Source organism: Leucopleurus acutus (assembly GCF_964270905.1).
Source record: "Leucopleurus acutus genome assembly, chromosome: 21".
NCBI lineage: Eukaryota > Metazoa > Chordata > Mammalia > Artiodactyla > Delphinidae > Leucopleurus > Leucopleurus acutus.
Genome location: NC_139163.1, coordinates 13,022,411 through 13,044,678, shown reverse-complemented (window position 1 = coordinate 13,044,678; position 22,268 = coordinate 13,022,411). Strand labels below are relative to the sequence as shown.

Genomic DNA, 22,268 nt, shown 5'->3' with positions numbered 1-22,268 from the left:
CTTTCTCTCTCTCTTCTCCTTCTGGGACCCCTGTAATGCAAATGTTGTTGCGTTTAATGTTGTCCCAGAGGTCTCTTAGGCTGTCTTCATTTCTTTTCAGCCTTTTTTCTTTATTCTGTTCCGCAGCAGTGAATTCCACCATTCTGTCTTCCAGGTCACTTATCTTCTGCCTCAGTTATTCTGCTGTTGATTCCTTCTAGTGTATTTTTCATTTCAGTTATTGTATTGTTCATCTTTGTTTGTTCTTTAATTCTTCTAGGTGTTTGTTCTTTAATTCTTCTAGGTCTTTGTTAAACATGTCTTGCATCTTCTCAATCTTTGCCTCTGTTCTTTTTCCAAGGTCCTGGATCATCTTCACTATCATTATTCTGAATTCTTTTTCTGGAAGGTTGCCTGTCTCCACTTCATTTAGTTGTTTTTCTGGGGTTTTATCTTGTTCCTTCATCTGATACATAGCCCTCTGCCTTTTCATCTTGTCTGTCTTTCTGTGAATGTGGTGTTTGTTCCACCAGTTGCAGGACTGTAGTTCTTCTTGCTTCTGCTGTCTGCCCTCTTTTATGGTGCTTTATACTCCGAAATTTTTATTGTTTTGAAGAATACCCCCCCAATTAATTTCAGAGTACCCAAGCTATTTAGTTTTTTCATAGTCATTATGGTACTTCATCGTGGTTCTTTTTTTTCTTTTTCTTAATATTTATTTATTTATTTATTATTGATTTATTTTGGCTACGCTGGGTCTTAGTTGCAGCATGTGGGATCTTTAGTTGCAGCATGTGGACTCTCAGTTGTGGCATGCATACAGGATTTAGTTCCCCCACCAGGGATTGAACCCAGACCCCCTACATTGGCAGCTTGGAATCTTACCCACTGGACCAGCAGGCAAGTCCACCCAGGCTATTTAGAAATAAATTAAGTCCCTCTTTCCAGACTCAGGAGGGATGAAGTATCCGTTCTAATTCTGAATATGGCTCTAAGGAGCACATCTCATAATCTCCCTGGACCTCAGTCGGCTCCCTTTGGAAACGGAGGAAAACTGATGTGGGCTGAGAGAACTTTCCAGTGGATGACCCTCCGAAGCGAGAGAGTGGCCTCGGGTGGGGATGGGGTTTGTTTACGGGAGATGGGGAGGTGGGAGCTACTGGCATTTGGCGAGTCTGGTCTGGAGATTCTCATGTCCCCACAGTCATCATGGGGGCAGCTGACAGCCCCCTCCTGCCCCCGCCCTGGAACAGGGACAGAGGGAAGTGAGCTGCTGCCTCTGCAGCCCCTGCTCTGCGCAGAGCCCTGTGGGAGGATGAGCGCGTCTCAGCTCTCGAGGACCTTTACCCCATCGAGCGGCCGATTCAGCTATGAGACAAAGTGAAACTTGCTGAGCTGAAGGGAGCAAGTGGGGTGCTCTGGTTGGCTGGGAGTGAGGGGGGCTCCCAAGTCCCTTCTCTGTCTCTCTACTCTGCTCAGTGGCCTGGGGGAGGTTACATAATCTCTCTAAGCCTCAGTTTGCCTCTCTGCAAAATGGGTTAACAGCTGACCCCTGCCAGAGGTTATTAGGATTAAATGATAGTGTACAGGAAATGCCTGCTGCTGGGGGGAATGCAGCTGCCAGACCTGCTCACAGGCCGCTCCCCGCCCTCCAAACAGAATGGCACCTTGAAGATCATTGACAGGAAAAAGCACATCTTTAAACTGGCACAAGGAGAGTACATAGCTCCGGAGAAGATTGAAAACATCTACCAGCGAAGTGAGCCTGTCGCTCAGGTGTTTGTCCACGGAGAGAGCTTGCAGGTACGCACTGCCCCAGCCGTGAATTCTGTGGCCGGCCTGGCCCGGGCCTAGAAGTCCAGGGCCTTTCAGTGTGATGGGAAGTTTGCGATGGGTGTGAGTTGACTTTCATGTCTGATGTGCTGGAATGTTATCAACACGTTACTGGTTTTTACTGCTTGGCGTTTCTTTCTTTTCTCATCTATTTTGTAACTGGAAATTTGTACCTCTTATTCTTGGCAATTCTTATCCAGAAAAGTTTTTTTCTCTTTAATTTCATATTACCAAGGGAAGTTGGATAAGGATACCAAGGGAGTGGGTAAAATAAGCTTCTAATTTAATTATGAGGGGAAATATTGATATGCAGGTTATAGGAAAGTTTAGAATTTTCAAACATATTAAACCCAACTTGTTATGATATGTCTCCTACGTCATTTTTGAGCAAATGGTGGTTGTGAGCCAACATATCTTAAAGTCGAAAACCAACATCAGTATTGCAATGAGACATCATTTGCTAAAATTTTGGACAGATGGTGGGAAGGAAGAGAAGGGTGTCTGGTTTCCTGAGGGTTAATATTTCTACAAATCTTGAAATTTTCAAATAATTTTGGAAGAATATTTTCTTACAAGAAAGTGAACCTATTTTTCTTCGACCTGGAATCATACCCATGCCTCTAATTTTTATTCAGTTTCATTGTCTCTAAATTGTAAAGAATGAGGGATTAGAGTTTTTTCTAAATGAATCTGCATACATTTTCTCTTTTTATAAAGCAGTTATCTGATATCTATCCCCTTGTTTGCTTATTTGACCCTGTTTTATTTTTTAAAATATATATGAGTAAGTAAAAATTAGGGTTTTATTAGGTTTTGATTTCCAGTGGTTGTTTTAAAACATTTATTGTAAAATCCCCAATGCTGTCTATATTTCAGAGGCAGGAGTTAACCTGGGCCCCACAGACTCTGGGGCTGGTAACATGCTCTGAAAAGAGGATCTGTAACTCCCATCAGATTCTCCCAGGGGCCCAGGCTGCAGATAATAAAGAACCACAATTTTAGAGCATCTGGATCAAGCCCGTTAATAACTTACTTGTCTCTGTTAAAGGCATTTCTCATAGCAATTGTGGTACCAGATATTGAGACGCTAGGTCCCTGGGCCCGGAAGCGAGGCTTTGAAGGCTCCTTTGAAGAGCTGTGCAGAAGCAAGGTAGGTTCCGAAGTGTGCAGCCTACTTCTGACCCGCCCTTTGCATTAAGTGCAAAGTTCAGGGACTCCTGCCACGGGAGTAAGGATCTTACTTTTCTTGCCTTATTAGGGTGTCCAAAAAGCTGTTCTGGAAGACATGGTGAGACTTGGGAAGGATGCTGGCCTAAAACCATTTGAACAGGTAAGACTTGCATCCAAGTGTATGAATTCCTGCAAAACGGGGTTTTGACTGGAGGATGCTTTTTGTGAATATATTATAGAAGAGGATGAGGTGACGTAAAGACATCTGTGCGGAAGGGATAGTGGAGTGGTTTGGTAGGGGAGGGGATTTTTGTAACCAAGGGTGTGAATTCTCTTCCTGGAGGTCAGGCTACAGTCCTGATTCTGTACTGACAACAGGCCACTGCCCTTTGTTGAGACAGTGCAGCGGGACCTGGCCTGAGAGGCTGGCTTGAGTCACCCAGAAGGGTCTTTATCCCTTGGGAAGCTTAAGTGCTTTTTAGACTCAGGTGGCCTCCGTGCCCCTTTCCTCCTTTGACTGCCTGGTTTCTTTGCAGGTCAAAGGTATTAGTCTCCACCCTGAATTATTCTCTGTCGACAACGGCCTTCTGACCCCAACGATGAAGGCTAAAAGGCCAGAGCTTCGGAAGTATTTCAGGTCACAGATCGATGAACTTTATTCCACCATCAAAATCTAATGCGAGGAAGGAAGTTGGGAAGAGGCCGCATGCCTCCGCGGTCTTCTCCCGCCCGTGGCCTCAGTGGGTAGTTTTGACAACAGCAAGTAGGGAAGGAGCGTCCTTGTCTGCCTCGTGCGTTCAGATTCTCATCACAGGAAGCTTAGAGGGAATGGAACACTGCCTTATGGTCACGTCGATTGCAGACCATGTTCACGGTGATACATAATTTCCAAAATGAGCCTTAAAAAAATTGTAAAGGGGAAACTATAAATGTGCTAAGTTATTTACAACTTCCTCAGTTTAAAAAGAGGGTGAAAACTTGTCTCCCTTTTTTGCTAACCAAGTGGTTAGGACTTTGCTATTTCTGAGATGTCTGCTACTTGCTGCAAATTCTGCAGGTGTCTGCTGCTCTGAAGAGTACCGTGCACTGGAGGGAACCGTCCCTTATAAACAAGAACTGTCCCAGCTGCAGGAGGTTGCAAATGGACCAGAGGGTTTTTTTTAATCCCTGCCACCGTCCCCTCCCCATCTCATGTGACCCTTCTGATTAACCCCTGTCACTCCTGTTGGAGCAGAGGATGGACCTAACTCAGAACAACGCAGGTATGGATGGATGGCCGCTCACCAGAGCGGGTGGATTCTGGCGTCCACAGAGCAGAATATTCGCCGACCCTCTTCTCGAGACCCGATTCCCTCCCTCCATCCCTTCCCAGGGGTTATTAAAAAAATCTGCCTTAGACTCTGCAGTGAAGACAAGCATTTCAACAAGGAAACAATGACCTGGATCAGCCATGTTCAACTGTGACGCCTGAAGAACTGTCCACTTTATCTTCACTGAACCCGTCGCTCTGTCTGTGATGGTTTTTAATGTGGTTTTCATATCAGAAGAGTACGTTGTGATTAAGTGGCTTTTTTTCCCCAGAATAAACTCTCAGGCAAGGCATGTCTTTAAAAATATTAAGGGGGCTTCCCTGGTGGCGCAGTGGTTGAGAGTCCGCCTGCCGATGCAGGGGACACGGGTTCGTATCCCGGTCCGGGAGGATCCCACATGCCGTGGAGCGGCTGGGCCCGTGAGCCATGGCCCCTGAGCCTGTGCGTCCAGAACCTGTGCTCTGCAACAGGAGAAGCCACAGCAGTGAGAGGCCCGCGTACCGCAAAAAAAAAAAAAAAAAAATTAAGGGAGTAGATACACTTGGGTACTTATTGAAATGGATGGTAATTAATAAATGCTCTTCTATCATAATGCTACCTGATTTCTATGAAATGTATTTGACAAGCCAAAATTCTAAGACATAGGAATCTGGAAAACTCATTTCCTGGGATTAACTTCTCAAGGGATTTTTTTTTTTAAGTTAATTTGGGTAATTAACAGCATTTCACTTTACTGCAAGTCTTTGCCACATGTGACTGAATTTAGTTGTCATTTATATGTTGAAAGCAGTTGTTTGTGGATATGTGACTACCTGTATTATACAAGCACAACAGGGTTTGCCCTAAAGAGTTGTCGTTGTAATAACGCTATTTGGTAGCCTAGCTTCATATGTGCATTCTTAATTGCACAAGAAGTCAATAATTTGTCACAATGGGGTTTTGAATGTTTGCTTTAAGTGTTGGCTATTTCTATGTTTTATAAACCAAAACAGAATTTCCAAAAACAATGAAGGAAACCAAAATAAATATTTCTGCATTTCAAGTGAGTGAAGCCTCCCTTTTTGCATCAGGTGTCGTGTTCGGCGTGGCCTCTGATGTGCACAAGCGAAGAGCAAGAATGACCTCAGCCTCCCAGTTCTTTCCTCCCTCCCAGGTCTGCTTCCTAGGACGCAGTCATCCCGACACTTCCAGTTGCTGACGCTGGGGCCCCGGCCAGCTCCCAGCAACGGCCCTGCTATGTTGCAGAGAAGAAAGTCTTGGTGTGAATAACATGGATATTCTTGAAAGTGCAAATTCTCGGGGGGAAAGCAACAGTGCAGGAGGCATCGCTGCAGTTGGTGGTCCTGGGGTGGATTTCATTCGGCCTCGCTGGAGTCATTCTCTCCCTGTGGAACTGTCGGAGAAGGTGCCCCATTGACAGCAGCCGACTGTTTCTTTTCTTCTATCACTACTCTACGCTGTCATTTTAAAGATTTTCTTTTCCAGAGGTCTTGGTTAATCACCCCCTAAGTTTTTCTGTAGCCTGTTTTCAGTCCTCTTTCCCTGCAGTCTTGGGTTTGGGGTGCTGATGTCTGCTTTCTTCCTCTAAAGCTCGAGCCCTGTGCACCCCCTCTCTGGTAAGATTCCTCATACATGGGACTTCCCTGGCGGTCCACCTTCCAGTGCAGGGGGTTTGGGTTCAAGCCCCGGTCGGGGAGCTGAGATCCTACATGCCTCAGGGCCAAAAAACCAAAACATAAAACAGAAGCAGGGCTTCTCTGGTGGCGCAGTGGTTAAGAATCCGCCTGCCAACGCAGGGGACAGGGGTTCGAGCCCTGGTCTGGGAAGATCCCACATGCCGCGGAGCAACTAAGCCTGTGTGCCACAACTACTGAGCCTGTGCTCTAGAGCCCCTGAGCCATAACTACTGAAGCCCGCTTGCCACAACTACTGAGCCTGCACTCTAGATCCCGTGCTCCGCAACAAGAGAAGCCACCGCAGTGAGAAGCCCGCACACCGCAACAAAGAGTAGCCCCCACTCGCCGCAACTAGAGAAAGCCTGCGTGCAGCAACGAAGACCCAACACAGCCAAAAATAAATAAATTTTTTAAAAAAATGGAAGCAATATTGTAACAAATTCAATAAAGACTTCAAAATAAAAATGGTCCACATCAAAATATCTTAAAAAAAAAAAAAATGCCTCCTCATCCAGTCTGCCTCTTTAGTTAGGTTATCAAGTTCCTTGTGTCTTTCTCTGCCCTGCGCCCTCTTGCTCTCATTCCCTCACGGGAACTGTGACCTTTCTGTCTCCTCCCTGGGCTCCCAGCACAGGACTTAGCAACTGGTGGGTGTTTGTTAAATTACTCTCATTTGAACAAATATTTGAAATTTTGAACCAAGCTTCTGTAATGAGATTGATAGAAACACTGTTTTGTTTTCTTTTTAAAAACAATTCTGGAAAAATACACATAAGATTTATCATCTTCATCATTATTAAGCATACAGTTCAGCGGCATTAAGTGCATTCACACTGTTGTGCAACCGTCACCGCCATCCATCTCCAGAACTTTTCATGTTGCAAAACTGAAACTCTGCCCATTTAAGTAATAACTCCCATTCCCTCCTCACCCCAGCCCCTGGCCACCGCCATTCTGCTGTCTCTGAATTTGACTACTTTAGGTGCCGCATATGTGTGAATCATACAGTGTTTGTCCTTCTGTGTCTGGCTTATTTCACTTAGCATAATGCCCTCGAGGTCCATCGAGTTGTCTCTCACTTTTTATAGCTGAATAATATTTGTACAATTACACCACATTGGGCTTCCCTGGTGGCGCAGTGGTTGAGAGTCCGCCTGCCGATGCAGGGGACACGGCTTTGTGCCCTGGTCCGGGAAGATCCCACATGCCGCGGAGCGGCTGGGCCCGTATGTCCGGAGCCTGTGCTCTTCAACGGGAGAGGCCACAACAGTGAGAGGCCCGCGTACCGAAAAAAAAAAAAAAAAAAACAATTACACCACATTTTGTTTATTCATTTGTTTTGTTTTTTGGGTTTTTTAAATTTGTTTATCTTTTTATTTTTGGCTGCGTTGGGTCTTTGTTGCTGCGCATGGTCTTTCTCTAGTTGCGGCGAGCGGGTGCTACTCTTTGTTGCGGTGCGCAGGCTTCTCATTGCGGTGACTTCTCTTGTTGCAGTGCATGGGCTCTAGGCGTGTGGGCTTCAGTAGTTGTGGTTCGCGGGCTCTAGAGCGCAGGCTCAGTAGTTGTGGCGCACGGGCTTAGTTGCTCCACGGCATGTGGGATCTTCCCAGACCAGGGCTTGAACCTGTGTCCCCTGCATTGGCAGGTGGATTCTTAACCACTGCGTCACCAGGGAAGACCCTGTTTTGTTATTTTAGATTTTTTTTTTTTGATGTGGACCATTTTTAAAGTCTTTATTGAATTTGTTACAATAGTGCTTCTGTTTTTATGTTTTGATTTTGGCCACAAGGCATGTGGGATCTTAGCTCCCCAACCAGGGATCGAACCCGCACCCCCTGCATTGGAAGGTGAAGTCATTTTTTTTTAATTAATTAATTATTTTTGGCTGCATTGGATCTTTGTTGCCCCACATCCTCACTTTACTTTGTTTTCTTTTTTTTTTTTTGATAACGCCCATCCTAATGGGTGTGAAGTGGTATCCCATTGTGGTTTAGATTTGCATTTCCCTAATGCTGATGAGATCGAGCATCCTTTCGTGTGCTTATTGGTCACTTGTGTATCTTCCTTGGAGATGTGTCCTTTGCCCATTTTAAAAATTGGTTTTTGCTATCGAGCAGTAGTAGTTCTTTATATATTCTGGATATTAACCCCTAAACACTGTTTCCAGTTCTTAACTTTCATGGTGCACTATATACAGTGGCACTCCATCCCCCAAATCAAAACCACACCTCAAGCCCAGGGGTCTCTGTCTCAATCCGGCAGCAGTGACCCTGCTGCCGAGAGTTCACCTTGCCCTCCCCGCAGGTCCAGCTCTGACACACCCTCACTCTGTGTCTAAACTCAGGAAAACAGTTTGTTTTAAACTCAGGAAAACTGTTTGTTAAAACAGTTTGTTTTAACAGTTTGTTTTAAAACAAAACAGTTTGTTTTAACATTGTTTTAAATGTTATTTGGCATTTGGTAGTTAAAGTATTTTTGCCTCACTTCTGCTTTTTAGATTACTTGGAGTAAGAAGAAAATGAAGAAGAACTAAAATGTGTTGAGTGTTGCCACGTACCAGGCTCTCTTCTGAGCATCTTACACAGGTGACCTTTTCATGTTTGCAACCCTCTGAGCCAGATGCCCCTGGTGTCCCCATCATACAGTGAGGAAATTGAAGCACACGACTTGGGTCAGGGTCATACACTGAACAGAGTTGGAGCTGGGCAGTCTGCCTCTGGACACTGAGCTTTCAACTTCACACCGTGGAGGTTTCTTGTCTGCCTGTGCCAGTAACCTCCTGACAAAACGTGTCATTGGATTGTTTCTTGGTGCCAGCAGTTATGCCTCTAAGCTTTGGTCCAAACGGTTTTGATTCCTACCTAATGATTGTTCTTTGTCATAGCAGAGGCGAGTACCACTTCCCAGTTTTATACTGGTTCATGGGTCATCAAAAATTAAATATGGTTGCTCTCTGTGATGTTGGAAACCCCAAATCCATCAAGGACCAAAAGTTAGGTAGAACCTGCCGCTCTATTTCAGGAGGAAAGTAAGTGTAGAGCTGGGTCACAGACCTGTGGCATGTTCATGAGGTCCCTTGGACATCCTAGGAATCATCAGCTACGGAGGTAGTAACAGCTCTAAGAGGCTGTGGGCTCGCTCTGGGTGGTGAGCTATGCTGCGCTCTTAAATTCTCAGAGGGGTTACATGGTGTGATGGTTAGCATTCTGGACTCTGACTTATGTTCTCATTTAATGCTCACAAAACCCCTGTGAGGTGGGTGATCCACCCAGAGTTCTGTGTCTAACATCAGCTAAGTGCCAGACACAGTTCTGTGCTATGGGGACGCAGCAATGAGCACAGCAGACAAGATCCTTGCCCTGGGGCAGCTGACTCTCTAGCCGAGAGAGATGGACAGTAAACAGGAAAGCAAATGAACAACTTCAGATTGCAATGGGTGCCTTGAAAACAACGCGTAGAGTCTTGGCGAGGGGCCACAAGGGCCTATTCTAAGTGTTGGGGTCAGAGAAGGTCTCTTTGAGGAGGTGACACTTGAGGTGATAACCTGAAGAATGAGGAGGAACCAGCCTTGCAAAGCTTTGGAGAAAGAGGTTTCAAATAGCAGAAGCAGTGAGTGCAAAGGCCCTGAGGTGAGAAAAAGCTCACTCTAGTCCAGGCCCTGAAAGGAAGCCAGTGCGGCTGCGGCATCGTAAGCACAGGGAAGAGTGGAACCGAAAGCAGTTAGAGAAGAAGGAGGGCGGGTTACCAGGCCTTGCAGCCCAGAATGGAACCTGGATTTTTCTCGGGAGGAAACCAGTGAAGGGTTTTGAGACAAGGAGTTCGCTCCCTGAATGAACCCCTCCTGGTGGCTGCAGAGGGATCAGAGGAGAAGCACGGAAACCCAGTCAGGACAGGCTTAGTGTAAGGCAGCCTGAACCAGGTTGGTGGCAGTGGAGATAGAAGACAGTCGAAAGCAGCTGGAGGTGGTACCCGTCACGTGGGGAATCAGGAAAAGGGAGGGTTCGGGGGTGAGCACCGTTGGGTGGATGGTGGAGCCCTACCTACCGAGACGGGAAGACCCCGGGGCGATGGTTTTGGGAAGGGAATCAAGAGGTTGGGTTTGGGCAATTTCCATCTGAGGTTCCTGCTGGACAACCACATAAAGATAGATACGAGTCTGCACCTCGGAATAGGGGTCCCCAAGCCCCGGCACCAGTCCGCAGCCTGTTAGGGGCGGGGCCGCACAGCAGGAGGTGAGCGGCGGGTGGGGGGGAGGGCGGAGCTCCATCTGCCACGCCCCATCGCTCGTGTTACAGCCTGAACCATCCCCCTCCCCTCCCCCGTCCACGGAAAAATCGGCTTCCAGGACACCGGTCCCTGGTGCCAAAAAGGTTGGGGGCCACTGCCTCAGAAGACGAGTCAGGAGACAACAGATTGCAAAGTCCGCAGCACAGGAAAGGTATTTCAGGCTGAGGGGCTTTAATCAGGCAACCTGGGGACCGGGAAACCTGGATAGGAAATCGAGGCGGCCCCACACGGAGCCCTGGGGACCTCCACAGTGGGGCGTTGATGAAGGAGCCAGCAACGGGGGTTGAGAGTCACCTGCCATGAGGAAGGTAGGAACCAAGCACGTGGCATCCCTGAAGCCCAGAGGGAGAAGTGTTTCAGAAAGGGAGGGAGGGGCGGGCCAGTTATGTGGTGTGCTGCTGTAGCAGGGAATGGCGTCCACCTTGGCAATGAGTGTCCAGCGGAGTGGGGAAGCCAGCAGCCTGCTGGAGTGGGCTGAGGCCTGAACTCCTAGGAGCCAGGAAGAAGGATGGACAGCTCTGTCTTGAAGTTTTGCCGTGAAGGAAGTCAGATGAGTGGATGGATGGTAACTGGAGAAGAAGGGGAGGTGGAGAGGTTGGCTCTTCTTTGCTGGTGGTGGTGGTTTTGAAGATGAGAGATACAGAGCGTTATGATGTGATGTGATGATGATGACCTATCATCACAGAAAATGATGATGCAGAAACTAGGGGAGAACAAGGCTGTCCGGAGAGCGGGAGGGGTTAGAGCCCACAGTCAAGTGCAGAGATCGGTGGGATATTTCAATAGGATGATTCTTGCCTTGCAACAGGAAGGGGGCTAGGGAATGCGGGGGTAGATACAGGTAGATCCAAGGTGATTGACGCAGAACAATTAGGGAGCTCCTATCTGAATATTTCCTCTTCTTTTTTTTTTTTTCATTGAAGTATCACCTCCTTGTTATGCGTGAGAAAACTGAGGCTTGGAGAGATCGGCTGACTTGTCCTAGTAAGTGGCTGAACTGGATTTTCTGACTCCAGGGCCTCTGTGTCCGGGCCACCTCCCTCCTGACCCTCCCCCTGCATGGCGTGATGCCCACTGCCCTGAGCGTCTCAGGGGCCCAGTCGTCATGTTGGATGAGTTTTCTTAATTAGCGCCTCGGGTGCAGTTACAGTCTCCAGTGCACTTTGAGTCCAGCTATGAGGAGGGGCAGGGTGAATGCCAGGGACTCTGGACCTTCCTTTTTGTGTTTCATCCATATTCCCAGTGATTGTTGCTTTTCACAGCAGCAGAAGAGAAGCTGCCCATCTGTCCCCAACTGCTGGGCAGAGCAGGTGCACAGAGGGCAGAAGGCTCTGGCAGCACCGTGACAGGTGAGGGATGGATCTGTTAGCCAGTCAGGCCCCGAGCATCCCTCCCGTCCTCCAGCCTCCACCCCCTCCACGGTTATTTCGGACGGTGGCCACGGCTGTGCGTGTGACTGAAGGGGACTCTCCTGTGGCTCACAGCACTGAGCATGAGCTTCTGTGTCCTCTCTGAGCAGAGCGAGCCCGCTTCCACCCACCCCCTTGCCCAGCCGCCTTTCACTCCTGTATCCCACAGTGGGTGCTCAGACCTGTGTTCATCTTGATCTCACCCCTTCACCCAGCAAGAGGAATTGGAAGACTGACCCACCTTCCTTATTATCCATACATTTGGCGTAAAAAGAAATCTAGAATTTTCCTTTTGACTTTTAACTCCTTTGCTGTTGATTTGCTCGAATGGTGGCAGTCTTGCTGGGTGAATTCTGCTTCTTGGCACCATTCTTCAGGTACAGAGAGATTCTGCTCTTGCCTGGAAGCAGGTTTTTTTCCCACAAATGTATTTTGCATGTAAGTTCTTAGCCACTTTCTTTTGCTGAGATTTTTAGGGAGGGGACCGTTTGGGCTGTCACATTTCTCTAACACAAATCGTCCTTGCTAAATACGAAGGCTGCTGGATTTTCCCCCAAGAGCCCTGAGCAGGCTTCCTACTTTGCACGGGGCTTGCTGAGCTGGAGGGTGAATCACAGGCGCGACAGCAGTGCTGCCCAGGGGCGCTGGAGTCCCTGCTCGGCTGCGACACTCCTGGCACGGGTGCGGAACCAGTTGGCTCACGTGCTGCGTCGGGCCACGTGCGCAGACACAGAGGGACTCTTGTTTTCGAGTCTATTGCTTCCCCGCACCCACGACACTGCTGCCCCTACCCCGTGGGCTCCTGCCGGCTGCCCAGCCCTGCCTGGGCGGAGCTGTCACCAGACCCTGCGTTTGGGAGAAACTCCAGGGCAGCCCCAGGCAGCTCGGCCACTGCCCCTGCTGCTGCGTGCCCAGCTGTGCATCAGGTCCACCCAGTTCCCTGCATCCCTTAGTCCTCCCACCCAAGCAGGGCGGCCACCGTCTCCTGCCAGGACAACCGCGCCAGCCTCTTACTCCGCCTCCTTGCCTTCGATTTTGGTCTCTACTAACTCACCCACTTTCCCTCCACTTTGCAGCAAGAATGATTTCTGTAAGTCATGTGTCTTAATCATGTGATTCACCTGCTTAATCATGTCGATGTTGCCTATTGCTCTCAAGCCTGAACTGCTGAATGTACTTAGAGGAAGGCTTGGCAAATGCGATTGCGCATCAGATCCCCTGGGGGAGAGTAAATCTGGAATCAGGCCTGAACTTCTGCATTTCTAATAAGCTCCCGGCTGAGCATTGCACTTTGAGGGGCAAGGAACTGGAGGGCCCCTGCCTCATCTCTGGCCACCTCCCCGACTCGTTCAACCATATGGGGCTCATTCTAGCTCCCAGAATGCATGATGCCCTCACTCGCCCCTGGGCCTTTGCACATGTACCCTGCCTTGAGCACTCTCTTACTCCCCCCCCCCGCCCCGTGGCTGGCTCCTGTCCTTTATTTCAGTGAGATTATAGGTGTCACTTCCTCTAGGAAGCCTTCTCCGATTCTCCAAGCCCATGAAACAAGTTGTCGAGCATGTTTGTGGCTGGCAGTGGTGTGAGGTGGAGGGGTAGGGTGATAACGATCTTTTTATGCCAGGGCACAAGGTCAACGGGGTGAGTGAGCTAGATCATGAGGTACAGGGTGGCAGCCAGAGGGCGGGGGGAGCCGTTTCCTCCTACAGAAGGCTCTAGGAAGAAGATTTTTGTGTCACCTGGGGTTAGAGGGAAGCCTGTCTGACCTGAGCTTGTCTGAAGTGTCCCTGGCTCTTCCACTGCCCCCTCCTCCCTGCTCACTGAGCAGAAAGGATCCCTGAGGAAAGGACCCTGCTTGCCGGGAACGTTCTGAACAAGGTCAGCCTCACAACTGTGTGTGTCCTCAGGCCACCCGAAAGTCATGTCTGAGTGAGCAAGGTCATCACAAGGATGAAAACTCTTTCCAGAAAGTTCTTTTTTGACCAGAGCTTGAAAGTGAATCATGGAGACAAGTTTCTACTGTAGAAATTTTATGTCCCTTTTTTCCTTAAGAAAATCTTTTTCTTTGAGGTGTTCTTCCATTTTCTTTTCTCTTTCTCCGCTTATGTGCTCCTTTGATCCTTGTACAAGTTATAAAGTTATTCCCTTCACAGATTGGAAGTTGGGTTTTTTTGGCTAGTGAAATCCTGGATTTTGCTAGAATGTTCCTGCCAGGGTTCCTGCACCAGACCCTCTGAGTCCTGCAGGGAGCTGGGAACGGAATCTGAAACATGAGACACAGCATCGTCAGGATGTAGTGATCCGACCTACTTAGCCATGTGATCTCAACTTGGGTAGGAGAAGTGCCAATTAGGTCTGGAAAAAGTAGAACATTAGTTACAGAGCAAACAAGTTTAGTAGCCGGGTATCAGAGCCCGGGCAGTGTTGGAAAGCACATGACCTGGGGAGGGAGCTAATGTCATTGCAGTTTGCTCCGATGGAAAAATCTTTCTGCCCTCCAACTTAAAGGACACCGAATAGTACTTCCTTTCTGAATTTTTATTTCCCCTTTTTCTTAAAGGGGGGCATCCAAGGGAAGGTCTCTTTCCTCCTGGCCGCCCCCACCCTCCTGGGATGTTTCAAGTTTGTTTTGCAGTGTTGTAGTTGTAGATGTCAAGCCGTTGGTCTGTTTGAAACAGATAACGACTTTAGTTTCTTCCCAATGAGAACTGCCAAGTTTAGTGGGTTATAACTGTGTACCCAGTAATTCGCAGGTGCTGTAAGAAGTTACAAAAGAAAGTCGGAAAATTGAAGAAATAAATGATTTTCTTTCCCACGATAGAAAATTACACTCTTTGCCTTAACGGAAACTTACAGGAATGGATTTGATAAATTATGGAAGAGGATTCTGCACATGAAGGGGAAAATGAGTTGAGCAAAGGCAGTTAAGATGTCTAGTGCTATTAATCTTGAACCCACTTTGAACTGACGGTAAACATTATTGACAATGTCTGAACATGGATAAGTAGCTCTGGTCTCTGGTTACGTTTTCCAATCTCCAGCCCATTCTTCCTCTGCCCCCTAGTGGACACAGCGCTGAACAGAACATGTAACAGAAGGAGCTCGCTAGAAAAAAAAGCAAAGAGGCACAGAAAGAAATGATAAGCCCTTCTATCTGTCTAGGAACCTCCAGATTCTTTATCTCTTTTTTTTTTTTTTTTTTTTTTTGCGGTACGCGGGCCTCTCACTGTTGTGGCCTCTCCCGTTGCGGAGCGCAGGCCCAGTGGACATGGCTCACGGGCCCAGCCGCTCCGAGGCATGTGGGATCTTCCCGGACCGGGCCACGAACCTGTGTCCCCTGCATCGGCAGGCGGACTCTCAACCACTGTGCCACCAGGGAAGCCCCAGATTCTTTATCTCTTATCTTCATGGTAATCCTACAAGATAAATAATAGTATTCTCATTTATATTTTCATTAAACATCAAGCTAATAATTCCAAAATATAGAACTAATATATAGATCAACCTACTCCACAGGGAAGATATATTTCCGCAGGGAAGTGTCCATACCTAACCATTCAGTTTACCCCAAGGATCCAGGATGTCTTGTAGTTCTTTATTTTCTGTATTTGTATTATAAAAGCAGTAGTTTTTTTTTTTTTTTTCATTTCCCAAACATGAAAGTATATTCCATTACTTAACGACCCGCCTCGTAGGTCCTGCAGTCCCTCTGAGCTTCCCCGCGCCGCTCCGGGTTCCCCCGAGGCTCCAGACGCGCTGGCTCCACGCCTGTGTTTTCTGCCCCCATCCGCCCCGTCCTGAGCACTGTCCCTACTTCTTCACAACCCCAGTGGCACGTCCTATTAGTTCTAGCTCTCTGGGACCCTGACTAATACAGGTAGGCATGTCACGAAAGCTGGTCCAGTTAGAGTAAATCTCTGGAGAAGGAGTGCTGGGACATAGCTGCTCTCTTTCTCTGAAGGGTGGAATTCCGACGGGAGACTTGGAAGAGCGCCAGGTGCAGGCTCTGGGCCAGAATCCTCAGATCTTGTGTCACCGCAGTCACTTACCTCCTGTGGGGCTGCTCCTTAGTTTCCCCATATGCGCAGTGGGATTCTGGCGCCTACCACAGAGGGTTATTGAGAGGGTTAAATGGCTTCATTATACTAAACACTTGGAACGATGCCTGGATCATGGTAAATGCTCAGTAAGTCCAGGCAATGATGATGGGGATGGGGATGATGATGGCAGGACCCAGGCTGAGGAAAAAGCTGAGGTCCAAGAGGAGCAGGGAAATGGATTCAGAGCCCTGATGGCTTCTCCAGCCTCTAGATCCAAGTGAGCTGGACAGCCATCCTACCGCTGGACTTTTCAGGGACACGAGCTCATAAATTCCTTTATCATTTAAACCTACTTGGGCTGAGATTTTACTTCCATCCAGGGTGCTGAACCTCTTCTTGTCTTAACAGAAAGACAAGAAGTACAAGCACAAAAGGTTTGACTGTAAACCCTTTCCTGGGAAATGGAGCTATATTTCCACACTCTTACTGGTGACAACTTTCAGTGATTCCAGGAACCCTATTTCTATGCATCAGAGGGGAACTACCTTCAAATCCTCACAGGCGATTTACTCTTCCGTGGCAATTGCCCAAATGATTCCTGGATGGGGTGAACAGGTATTTCACTGAAGAGGAATCAGGAAGGACCTATAAACAAGGAAGAGATGATCAACTTAAGGGAAATGCAAATCAAAAACACAATAGGATACCATTTCAACTTGCTAGTCAGGGAAAAATATTTAAGTCTTGAAAATTCTAAGTATTGACAAGTATGTGGAGCCAATAGGGCTTTTATACACTGCTGATGGGGCTGTAAATTGTACAGTCTGTAAAACGGTGCGTAGAACTTGGCATTCTCATATAAAGCTGAAAATGTCTTTATCCCATGAGGCAGGAACAGTACTACTAAGTCTATCCTTGTCTCTTAGATATGTGCCCTGCAAGACACTTACAGGAATGTTTAGCATGGCATTGCTGGTAACAAACAGCAAATGACTGAAAACAACTGATGTTTCCATACACGGGAGAATGGATTAATAAAATGTGGTGTATTTACTTAATGCCTTCCAAAGACAGTGAAAATGAATAAATGACAGCTACATCCATCAATGTGGATAAAACCTAAAAATCATGAGGAAGAAACAGCACTTCCAAAATACATACCAAATATCATTTATATAAAGTTTAAAAACATACAATAAGGCTTCCCTGGTGGCGCAGTGGTTGAGAGTCCGCCTGCCGATGCAGGGGACACGGGTTCGTGCCCCGGTCTGGGAGGATCCCACATGCCACGGGGCGGCTGGGCCTGTGAGCCATGGCCGCTGAGCCTGCGCGTCCGGAGCCTATGCTCTGCCACGGGAGAGGCCACAAACAGTGAGAGGCCCATGTACCGCAAAAAAACAAAACAAAACAAAACATACAATAATTAATACATCATTTAGGGATATATCAAGGTAGAAAAACATGGGAATGAGAAACACAAAATCAGAAGAGTGGTTATCCGTGGAAGGAATGACCGTTATTACTTTCCTAACCCAGTGGTGAGCACATAGGTGCTCCTTTTTATCTTTACGTTATATATGTTATATTCTTTAGTACGCATGAAATATAATGATTTTTATTGTGGTAACTGTACATGACATAAAGTTCAGCATTTTAACCATTTTTAACTGTACAACTTAGTGTAGTTACTTATGTAATTCACACTGCTGTGCAACCATCCACCATTAACCACCTAGAACTTTTTCATCATCCCAAACTGTGCTTTTGGCTGTCACATCCAAGAAATCATTGCCAAGTCCAATGTCGTGAAGCTTTTGCCCTATGTTTTCTTCTAAGAGTTTTAGCTCTTACAATTAGGTCTTTGATCCATTTTAAGTTCATTTTTATTTATGGTGTGATAAAGGTCCAACATCATTCTTTTGCAGGATAGTACATTTTTAAACACAAAGCAAAGAATCAGAGAATATTAAAAGGGGCCCTCCCCATTTACGAATGAAGAAACTGGGGTAGAAATAATAAGCCAAGCTCACACCACTGCTTCAGGGCAGCAGCAGGGTAAAAGTCAAAGCCTATTTCCAATGCATTACACTAGACAACTGCGCAGGCGCCTAAGCACCCAGCGCGCCCCGCCCTGGGTTTGGATCCGCCCCTCGCGGGAGAGCGCCCTCTGACTTTCCGGCACTCGCTCCTCCCCTTCCTCGCCCCCTGGGGCGGGCCCTGGCGGCTCAGGAGCGCGGAAAACGTGCGCGGCGGACGTGGGGTGAGGGAAAACCCGGGAAACCGTTGGCGTCTCGTGGACCCGTCAGGAACTGCTTGTAAGGCGTAAACTCCAGCTCCGCTTTCGCGCTGTGCCAGGCCGAGTTTTCTCTCGCGCTCTAGGACGGGGAGGAGCCCTGGCCCTGTAGGAAGCAAGCTCGGGAGGGGGCGTGCCCGCGTGCTCGGCCCGGATTGGTCGCTGGAAGCAGCGCGGGGTTTGGCGGGAACTTCGGAGCTGCGCCGGCGCAGTGAGCGGTAGGCGGAGATGGCCTCGCTGCGGCTAGTGCGGCGCTCGGGGTAAGTGCTGTGGCGTCTCGGAGCGCCGGGCTGGGGGTTAGGCCTCTCGGAGCTGTTCGTGCTCCCTGGCTCTGCCACTGTGCAACTTGTCCTAGTGACTAACCTCTCAGGGCCTTGGTTTCCCCGTCGGTAAAATGGGAATAATAATAGTCCCACCTTGGAAGGATTACGGTGAGGTTTAAAGGAGGCAGTTTAAAACCGTGGCCGGCGGGGAGGAGAGAACGTTGGCTAGTGTCAGCATTACTTTGTGTGGGTGAGTGTAGCCTAAAGTAGACTCCAGATATTTTGAAACTAACAAATAATGAGTGCCTACTACTTGCCAGACATTACGTTCTAGTGACGCTTACACTCCGGCTGGTAGTCAGTGTTCTTATTTTCAAGACCCTGCTTGTTTTTGTAACACAAACCACAGACTGTAAAGCTGAACTAAATCTCCCGCCGCGGGGGCCCCAGCTGCCGCTTGTTTTTCTTAAAGAGGGCCTCCAGCCGGGATGAGTCAAGCATTTTTTTTTTAATCAAAAAGGGCTTGCATTTTAAAATAGGTTACAAAACTGCTCTCTAAAATGTTATTCTTCATGGACTCATGGGCACGTGTCTCGCTGGCGGCGTCTGGAGTGCATCCAAGGCCCTGTGTTGTCCTGGCTGGAGGGGCCTCGGCGTGCTTCGCGCTCCGGCTGGTACTCAAGGCCTTAGGAGTTCCACCTGGGCCGTGGGAAGGCGGTCTGGAGAAGGTGCATTTGTAGATGCGGGTGAGGGTGCAGGCAGCCAAACAGCGTAGGGGCCAGGCTGGAGCAGGACGAAGCAGGGCAGTTAAGTAAACGAGACTAGGCTCCCGTGGCCAGTGGGGAGGAGGGTTGGGAAAGAATAAGGGGCCTGAAACTCAGCAGACAAGAGTGAAACTTTATCTGATAGGCCAGTGGGGTTTTTTCTCTTTCTCTCTCCCTCCCTCCCTCCCTCCGCCCCCCACACACGTATACACGTACATATTAACATTTTTGCCTTTGAGACTCCTGAAATCTGTTTATCCCTCCCCCTAAAACGCACTAATGCGCATACATCAAAATATTTTACGTATGTTATCACCGAGGTTTCCATCTTTTGGGAGCCTCACCTTGCTCCTAGCCTAAGGTGAGGAGGGAACTTGACCACTTTTTTGAGCACAGACAAGACAAGAAAGGGTGGAAAGAGTGGGTTAAGAAGTTGTATGATCTGGTTTCTCACCCTATCACTTGGCTGTGTGACCACTGATGTCACTTAACTTTTCTGAACCCCAGAATCGTAAAGGCCGTAAAACTAGTATCTGCTCTACCTTCTTTTTTGGGTCTGAGAATCAAATAGAGCAGTGGTTTTCAAATGTGGTTCCACCGGGAACTTGCTGGACATGCAGACTCCCAGTGGCCACCCCAGGTTTCCTGAATCAGCAGCTCTGGAGTTGGGGCCAAGCAGTCTTGTTTTTACCAGCCCTCCAGGTGATTCTATACCTGAGGATTGAGAACCACTGCTCTAACAGTTTTCCAACTTTTTTTTTTTTTACTGTAATTCACAGTAATGATGTTTTACATCACAACGGGTACACAAACGTGCATGTACGCACACACATAATAAAACCGAAGGTTTAAGAAATCTTATGTTTTATATTCTCTTGTATGTATTTTTTTTAAATGCTGGGGGAAAACCTTAAAGGACATGAAGGGGCAGTTGATGAAACTTGGATATGGACTGTAGATTAGATAATGATGTCAGTGTTAAATTTCCTGATTCGGAAGTTGTACTGTGACTACACAAGGTAACACCCTCTTAGGAAAGACACACTGCAGTGTCCCCAGTTTACCATACACAGACACACAGGAAGCAGGTGAGACAAAATGTAAACAGTTGGTGAAGCAGGCAAAGGGTATACAGAAGTTTCTTGGAGTATTCTAAGTTTTTCTCTAAGTTTGGAATTATATCAAATAAATACTTGTTCCACAAAGAAATACTCGTTCAGACACTAAACGGACTTTGCTCTCCGCTAACGGGTGTCTGCAGGGCACTTTTGAAAGTCAGGGCCTGTGCGTGGTGGTGTAGGGCATCCCCCCAGCCCTGGCACCATGCCTGGACCACAGAGGATACTCAAAGCATAGTTCCTGGCGGGATTATTTCCTACCTTTCATATTTCCACTTTTTCTTCTGGTCACTATTGTCATATCTTGTTTACTTTAAGCTCCGTTGAAGGTACGCAACTTTATCCTTTTATCCTAATGCCCACTGGAGGGAGCCTGAAGGGCGGAAAGAGGGCAGCTCTGGGTTTGAACTGATGCAGATGCTAACGCAGGCTTCCCTCCTTCCTGGCCACGTGTGGCTTTGGGCAAATACACATCGGGAACGTGGGATTCACTTCTACCTTGAGGACTGTTTCAGAGCTAAATGAGAAAATGTGTGTAAGAGAGCCAGGCACGGATGGAACGGGGGTCCAGTGCCTGAGAAAGAGAGATAGCTCTCTTGCTCGCTGCTGCAGAACGCCAGCCATTGCTGTTGATTGCGACTTGAGGGACAAGGATGACGACAGCGTTAGTTTTCTGTGTCCCTGAGGGCAGAGCTATGCTATTTATACGTAGGTGTTATGAGTTGCCCTATAAAAAATTTAACTCAGTGTGTGAGATACGGGTTCTGCTTTCTAAAAGGATTTTGCCATTACCTGAATTTCATCATGTGCACATTGTTAGTGCAGCTAACAAGGAATGTAGTTTGGAAAGAAAATGCTTGGATGAGGTGTAATTCTGGTGTTTCCCCAAGTTATTTTTAAGTATTTCCTAACTCTTGTGTGTGTTTTTGCTGTTTCCTAGTACGAGATATTCAAAGAACACTGTAGGAAGAACACATTCCACGAAAGATGTAAGTTATCTTTTTTATATTTTAATATAATTTTTCTCGTAATTGACAATACAAAATAACGTTTTATAGGAGACTCAGAGTTTCGTAGACTTGGTAAGCTCAGTGTTTTCTTGTGAAAAAGCATATTCCTTTTCCTCCTATTCTTTCCAGTATAATGGAGAAAATGGCCATTGCTAATGTTTTGAATCTTTTTCTGGGCCTAGGCTGGTTTCGTTTTCATTTGGATAATCGACATCGTTGAACAATTGTACAACGTTCTGTGTTTTGCTTTTGTCACTTGTAGCCATTTCTCCATGTTGTTACAGTTTTCCACAGTTTGATTTCATAATATTCCATTTAGTTTCACATTCGCATGGTATTTTTACTTCAGGGTGGAGTCTTAGAGTAAATGTCTGTGGAAGGCAGGTGCATTTGTTTAACCCTCTGGCTAGCTCACTTCAGAGTATTTTCCAGCGGCTTGTCCAACTGGCCTTGGAAATTCACATGAACGACCTCTGATAGTGCCTGCTTGGGGGTGCCCGGGCGTCGGGAGCTCTCCCTGCTCTGTGCCCTTCCCCTGGTTTTCTCTTTTGCACGGTCTCTCCCCTCTGCTCCCCTAACCCCCTCCCCGTTTGGAGGGGGCCCTTTTCCTCTCTGGAAGGGTTTCTTCAGCTTTCCGGTCCTCTTCCCTCCTCGGGAAGGTAGCTGCCTTACACGGGCCCATCTGCTTTGGGAGGATGGAGGGTGTCAGCTCCTCTTTGGCCTTCGTTCTACCCACACACACTCCGTGAAACATTTTTCCCTGAGGGTCTGTGAGTGGTAGTGTCTGTTTTGTCTTTCAGTTTTATTCCATCTCCTGCATATCTTCCAGGATTTCTCATATTTCCCTGTCTGTTAATCGCAGCCCTCCACATTTTCCAGAGCTACTGTGGATGTTTCTCCATTTTCTGTATGTTATCTTTCATTGGGATTTGAGGGGCAGTCTTTCTGGGGCTTATTAGTATATTGCCCTGTAAGCCCTCGTCTCTCTCCTGCAATCAGGAGTTTTTAACCTCTGTGTTTAGGAACTTTCATGGGCATGTGTCTGGGGCGAGGCCCACACGGGCTCAGGAGTTGGCAGGCTGTGGCCTGTGGGCCGGATCTAGCCTGCCTGCTGGT

At 47.6% G+C, this 22,268-nt stretch overlaps 2 protein-coding genes across 2 annotated transcripts in view; both read left to right on the top strand.

The window, feature by feature from the left end:
* Positions 1-4,884, top strand: part of ACSL1 (acyl-CoA synthetase long chain family member 1) — a 71,126-nt gene extending 66,242 nt beyond the window's left edge. Inside the window, exons 18-21 of the mRNA XM_082863982.1 lie at positions 1,639-1,782; positions 2,861-2,962; positions 3,071-3,142; positions 3,519-4,884. Of these exons, the coding sequence (XP_082720108.1) occupies positions 1,639-1,782; positions 2,861-2,962; positions 3,071-3,142; positions 3,519-3,659 (459 nt within the window). The 3' untranslated portion in view covers positions 3,660-4,884. The remainder of the gene's footprint in view (positions 1-1,638; positions 1,783-2,860; positions 2,963-3,070; positions 3,143-3,518) is intronic.
* Positions 4,220-22,268, top strand: part of CENPU (centromere protein U) — a gene marked incomplete at its 5' end in the record, with an annotated part of 43,756 nt that continues 25,707 nt past the window's right edge. The window contains 3 exons of the mRNA XM_082863623.1: positions 4,220-4,244; positions 8,481-8,553; positions 21,083-21,131. Of these exons, the coding sequence (XP_082719749.1) occupies positions 4,220-4,244; positions 8,481-8,553; positions 21,083-21,131 (147 nt within the window). The remainder of the gene's footprint in view (positions 4,245-8,480; positions 8,554-21,082; positions 21,132-22,268) is intronic.